Source organism: Otolemur garnettii, unplaced genomic scaffold (assembly GCF_000181295.1).
Source record: "Otolemur garnettii isolate 467f Iridium unplaced genomic scaffold, OtoGar3 scaffold00046, whole genome shotgun sequence".
In the NCBI taxonomy this organism is placed as follows: domain Eukaryota; kingdom Metazoa; phylum Chordata; class Mammalia; order Primates; family Galagidae; genus Otolemur; species Otolemur garnettii.
The window spans coordinates 10,785,914-10,792,415 of record NW_003852441.1 but is presented as its reverse complement, the minus strand read 5'-3'; the positions used below and the strand labels follow the sequence as shown (position 1 = coordinate 10,792,415).

The window sequence follows — 6,502 nt, the reverse complement described above, 5'->3', positions numbered from 1 at the left end:
GCCCGGCCATCCTTTGGTTGCAGCTGTCGTTGTTTGGCGGGCCCGGGCTGGATTCAAACCTGCCACCTTAGGTGTATGTGGCTGGCGCCTTAGCCACTTGAGCCACAGGCACCAAGCCATTTCCTATAATTTTCAAAAGTTGCCTGTTTATTTTGATAGATTGCCTCATTCTGCAGTGTTTTAAAATTATGTTTATATGGCATATGTATTTTTTTCATTATTCATAGCTCCTTCACTGTTGGAATTGAGTTTGGGTTAAAAATATCTAATTTTTTTTTTTTTTAAAGAATTTTCAGGAGTAAAAGGATTTAACCCTTTTTCTGTTCTTCACCATCTACCATAGCCAAATGCTTGGGGGTGTTTCTGTGTCTGGATCTAGTGGGTCTGGGGAAGGTGGGGGAGGGTGAATAATGAGTAGGGAATTTGACCTCTGGGGAGGCAGTCTGTTTCTCTGTGCTTACTCTGGGCTGCATGTAGCCTGAGAACTCACAGCTTCCCCCTTGAAGTTTGGGGATTTTGAGACAAGGGTTTTATTTTACTTTTTTTTCAGAGAGCTCAGTATGTGATTTTTTTCAGAGAAAATGGTTGACTATCTAAATTTTACATGGTTTTAGGCACTTAGAACGAATGTATTGTTGTTTTTAAAAATATTTTAAAGAAGGAGACAAGGGCAGGGGGTGGAATGGGGGGAGGGGGGCAGCGCCTGTGGCTCAGTGCGTAGGGCGCCGGCCTCATATACCTAGGGTGGTGGGTTCGAACCCTACCCAGCCAAACTGCAACAAACAAATAGCCGGGTGTTGTGGCAGGCACCTGTTGTCCCAGCTACTCAGGAGACTGAGGCAAGAAAATCACCTAAGGCCAAGAGCTGGAGGTTGCTGTGATGCCACGGCACTCTACCAAGGGTGATAGTATGACTCTGTCTCAAAAGAAAAAAGGAGAGGAGTTTTATAAATTCAGATTATATGTTAATTGGATAACTCTCCTTAACTTGGATTACATCTTTTATTAAGGAAGACTATAGGTTAGGTGTGGTGGCTTAGGCCTGTAATTCCAGCACTTTGGGAGGCTGAAGTGAGAGGATCACTTGAGCCCAGGAAATCGAGGCTGCTGTAGGCTATGATCACATCACTGCACTTCAGCCTGGACAACAGAGCAAGACTTTGTCTCTAAAATAAAATAAAATAAAAATATAAATGAATAAGTGAATGAATGAATAAATAAATAAAGACCTTGTATTAATGACACATGCTTTCCTATACCCATGCCTTCAGGAGAAATTAGAACATCAGTATGCACAGAGCTACAAGCAGGTTTCAGTATTAGAAGATGATTTAAGTCAGACTCGGGCCATTAAGGAGCAGTTGCATAAGTATGTGAGAGAGCTGGAGCAGGCCAATGATGACCTGGAGCGAGCAAAAAGGTAAATGAGTACATGCATTTTGTTAGAATAAACAAAGTTGGTAATTGGCAATTAAAATCTTTACCATTAGGCTCTATCTGTCACCTTGGATCTTAATCCCAGAACATTTCCTTTTGGTATTTCTTGTCACCTGTAACTCACTGGATTGAAAGGAACTAAAAATCCTTATCTCCCCAGGTAATTCCCTTCTAAGTGTTCCTCCAGTTTTTCCCCTTTCCTTCTTCCCCATGTACCATTGTTGGTCCTATTGACTTTTCTTTAAAACATGCATTCTTCCATCTTCCCTCTGTTTTCAGTACTTCCATAATGCCTGTAGTCCTTAAGATCTTATACCTGGATCCTGTAGTTATCTCCTAGCTGATAGATCTTTATAGTTTTGTTCTTTGTCATTTGTTTCTATCTTAATAGTGACTGATGGATTTTTTCAAAATGTTGTTTTCATTATAGTTTTCTTGTCCAACCTACAGTGTCTTGCTTTTACTGTTACCAAACTTTCATGCATCTGTAATTAGTTTTTTAATCATTCCAAACTTAATTTCTTTTACTTTGCAATTATCATCTGGCATTTCTTTCTTTAATATTTGTTGAGTCACTCTTAAGTGACTGACACGATGCTAGGGTTAAGGATACAGAGCTAAGCTAGTCACTGCCTTTAGGGTGACAGATACGGACATTCACTGTGATAAATGCTCTAGTAACAAGAGTGCAATAGATTGTTCCAGGGTGTAGAGAGGGGAGCAACCAAAGCACCTGGCAGAATTGGGAAGCCTTTGCAGATATTGGAGGTGAATCAGCAAGGACTAGAAGTTAACCAGGTAAAGAGACAGATGCAAAGGCAGAGAGGCAGGAAAGTGCTTGAGCTATTACTGTTACACTTTGATGTGTTGAGATACTATAGCTGAACAAGATGAGCCTGGGAGGTGTTGGGGCCAGATTATGAAGAACCTTGTATACTGTGTTTGAAAGTCATTCTCTAAGCAGTGGAGAGCTCTTTTAAGATTTTTTTAAAAATAAAGGTACTATTAGATTTTGGTTTAAGAAGATAATACAGAAAAATTGGGAGTAGTGAGGAGATGTAAAGATCATTTAGGAGTAATTCAGGTGATGGATGAAGAATTAAAGATTGGGGCAGAAGGCTGAAGAAGAAATGAATTTGTGAGACATTTTGACAGTTGTCAGGAATTGATGAAATTGGACATGGCATTAAGATATCTAACGTGAGGTCAGGGAATTTTATTTCTATAGTAGTTAGCAGGTAGTGAGAGGGGCACTGAGCAGGTGCATGTTAATGTTTGTTGAATGAATGACTGAAAAATAGCAGGAAGAAGAAAAGAGTTGGCAGGAAGTAAATGGAATGTGACCTGAGACTTAAAAGTTTTAAATACAATTTTAGTTCATTTTTACATATCTAAAACTATTGAAAGGTTTTCTCTCCAAGATTGTGCGAACTTGATCATATTGTGTTTTAAATCCAATGGAGCAATAAACAGTGTGACAGATAGCCTTTCTTTAAGGAATATTATGGAATTTAAATAGAAATTTAAGAAAATATATTGAATGGTTCACATGATAGTAGAGATAGTAAATGCCACTGGAGGTCAGGAAGGGAGTGAGGTTATTCTCTTTGAATGGATTCAGGCTGTCTAGCTCAGTAATCATAATGAGATAAACTCGTAGTTTACTTTTGTATTAGCTGTTTGTATGTGTTATTTAATTCATGGATCCTAATTTTTCTTTTTAGGGCCACAATAGTTTCACTGGAAGACTTTGAACAAAGGCTAAATCAGGCCATTGAAAGAAATGCGTTTTTAGAAAGTGAACTTGATGAAAAGGAATCTTTGTTGGTCTCTGTACAGAGGTTAAAGGATGAAGCAAGAGGTAAAATTTATAACTTAAATAATATAGTTGATCCTTGAACAAGATGAGTTTGAACTGAGAAGGGCTGCCTATACTTGGGTTTTTTTTTTCAAACAAATGCTGGATTGAAAATACAGTATTCATGAGGGGATGCAAAACCTGAGTGTAGGTGGAAGGAGGTGTGACTTTTTGTATTTATGTGGGTTTCACAGGGTTGACTTCAGGACTTGAGTATACACCAATTTTGGTATACACAGGGGTTCTGGAACCAATTCCCTGAGTATACTAAGGAACGACTTATAGTTAGCCCCTACCTTACTGTCCCCAAACCAGAGGAAGCTAAGGTTAAAGATCAATTTCTAAAGAGTGGCACTTTTGTGCACTTTTTCAAGTATTATGCTTGAAATTTTTTGTCCAGTGTTTACTGTTTCTTTTAAAGATTGTTTTTTCATGCCTTTTAATTGTTCATTTATTTAATACCTGTATTGTTTTTTTTTTTGTTTTTTTTTTTGAGACGGAGCTTCAAGCTATCCCCCTGGGTAGAGTGCCATGGCATCATGCTCACAGCAACCTCCAAGTCCTGGGCTCAAGCGAGTCTCCTATCTCAGCCTCCCAAGTAGCTGGGACTACAGGCGCCTGCCACAACGCCTGGCCATTTTTTGGTTGCAGCCATCGTTGTTTGGCGGGCCTGGGCTGGGGATTCAAACCCGCCACCTTAGGTATATGTGGTTGGCGCCTTAGCTGCTTGAGCCACAGGCGCTGAGCCTAATACCTGTATTGTTAATGCAAAGAGGTAGATATTACTATTTCCATTTTATAGATAAGAAGACTGAGGCACAGAGAGTTTGAGTTTTGTCCAAGGCAGTGTAGCTTGTCAGCTGGATGGAATTAAAACCCTGGTCTGTTTTCCAAAGCCTTAACCAGTACCACTGCATAAACTGGTTGGTATTTTGGGGTTTTTTCCTTATTGCCTTTACCTAAATAATTTTTGTGTTATGCATATAACACTATGTTCATTCTTTCCTATACATAGTTACCATTTGCTTTAAAATTTTCCCTCCCTCCCTCTTTTTTTCTTATGCATGATAGAATATAGAATATCATAAAGAAGACAATTAAAAATCACTGCTAATCTCTTTATCTGGAGGGAGCCCACAAACAGTTCAGTGAATGTCTTTCTAGTCTTTACTGTGATTACACATAAACATATCTATGTATTTTTTTCTTTAAATAACCAGGACCATGTACAGATGCACAGAGATGCACACATGCTTCCTTTTTTCCTTCTTTTTTTTTCACTCCTTAATGTAGTGATTTTAATACATGCCATTAAAAAAATCTTTTCATACAGATTTTAAAAAATGTTATCTGTTATATAGTTATGTTTTATTTAATGAGATCCTTATTATTGATGGCTGATTTTTTGCTATAGTGCTATGACTAGGATCCTTATACATAATATTTAGGAACACCTGATGATTTTTTTTTTTTTAATTGTTTGTGATTCATTGAGGGTACAAGATACCAGGTTATGCTGATTGTATTTGTTATGTAAAGTTCCTCTTATAATTGTGTCTTGCCCACAAAAGTTGTGTCACACACCGAGACCCCACCCCCCACCCGATGACTTCTGAAGTGACAATGGAGATGAATGTGTTAGTGGTACCTCCACTCTTCTGGGGGTGACTGAGAGTACTCTGACATTCTGTACCATCATTGTTTCTATTATTTTATTTTATTTTAATTTAATTAATTTTTTATTTTTGAGACAGAGTCTCACTTTGTAGAGAATCTTACTTGGTAGAGTACTGTGGCATCACAGCTCACAGCAACCTCAAACTCTTGGGCTTAAGTGATTCTCTTGCCTTAGCCTCCCAAGTAGCTGGGATTACAGGCGCCTGCTACAACACCTGGCAATTTTTTTGTCGCAGTTGTCGTTGTTTAGCAGGCTGGGGCCAGGTTCGAACCTGCCTGCCTCGGGGTGTGTGGCCAGTGCTCTAACCACTGAGTTATGGGCACCGAGCCCAAGAATACATTTTAAAAAGATTTGAAAATCAATCCATTTGAAAGTTGAAAATTACTATCTTATTTTTTGATTTGCAGTTTTTTGATTACTACTTGTGAAAGTTTTTGTCCAGTGTTTACTGGTTCTTTTAAATGTTTTTTCATGCCTTTTTTCCTGAGAAGGTGGTGAGGTGATGTATTTATCTGAAGAGCTTTTCATAATGGGTGTGCTATTTATTTATAATTGTGGTTAAAACACACACCATAAATTTGCCATCTTTTTTTTTTTTTTTTTGAGACAGAGCCTCAAGCTGTCGCCCTGTAGAGTACACAGCAACCTCCAACTCCTGGGCTCAAGCTAGTCTCCTGCCTCTGCCTACCAAGTAGTTGGGACCACAGGTGCCTGCCACAATGCCTGGCTCCTTTTTGGTTGCAGCCATCATTGTTGTTTGGCGGGCCCGGGCTGGATTCAAACCCGCCAGCTCAGGTGTACGTGGCTGGCGCCTTAGCCGCTTGAGCCACAGGTGCCGAGCCAAATTTGCCATCTTAATTTTTAGATGTTTAGCTTAGTGTAGTGTTCATTATACTCACATTGTTGCATAAAAATATTTGCATAACTTTTCATCTTGCAAAACTGAAACTGTTGAACAGCAGCTTCTTGTCTTCCCCTCCCCTTGCCCCGGCAACCATTTCTGCTTTTTGTTTTCTATGAATTCAGCTATTTTAGATACCTTATATGAGTGAAATTATGAGAATTTATGATTGGTTTATTACACTTAGCATAATGTCCTCAAGGTTTATCCAGGTGCAACATGTGATAAGATTTGCTTCTTTGTAAAGATCAAATAATATTCCATAATATGTATTTATTTTCTTTATCCATTCATCTGTGGATAGACGTTTGGGTTGCTTCCATTGCTTAGCTGTTAACGATGACCAGATAATTTTTCTATTATTGGTAGAGATGGGATCTTGCTCTTGCACAGGCTGGTTTGGAACTCCTAAGCTCACCCTTGAGCCTTCCCACCACAGCCTCCCAGAGTGCTAGGATTGTAAGCGTGAACCACCACAGGGGCCTGATCTTCCTGTCCCCTCCCCTCCTCTCCCCCTCTCCCTTCCTCTATCCCCCTTCTCTCCTCTCCCCCCCCTTCCCTCCCTTCCCCTCCCCTCCCCTCCCCACATCCTCTCCCCCCCCTTCCCTGTATTCTTAGGCTAAAATTG

General features: G+C 39.5%; 1 protein-coding gene across 3 annotated transcripts in view; it reads left to right on the top strand.

Annotated features, from left to right (window-relative positions):
* Positions 1-6,502, top strand: part of NDEL1 (nudE neurodevelopment protein 1 like 1) — a 57,389-nt gene that overhangs the window by 32,194 nt on the left and 18,693 nt on the right. For all 3 annotated transcript variants that reach the window (XM_023513985.1, XM_003791105.2, XM_003791106.2), the window contains exons 4-5: positions 1,272-1,420; positions 3,162-3,298. In XM_023513985.1, the coding sequence (XP_023369753.1) occupies positions 1,272-1,420; positions 3,162-3,298 (286 nt within the window). The remainder of the gene's footprint in view (positions 1-1,271; positions 1,421-3,161; positions 3,299-6,502) is intronic.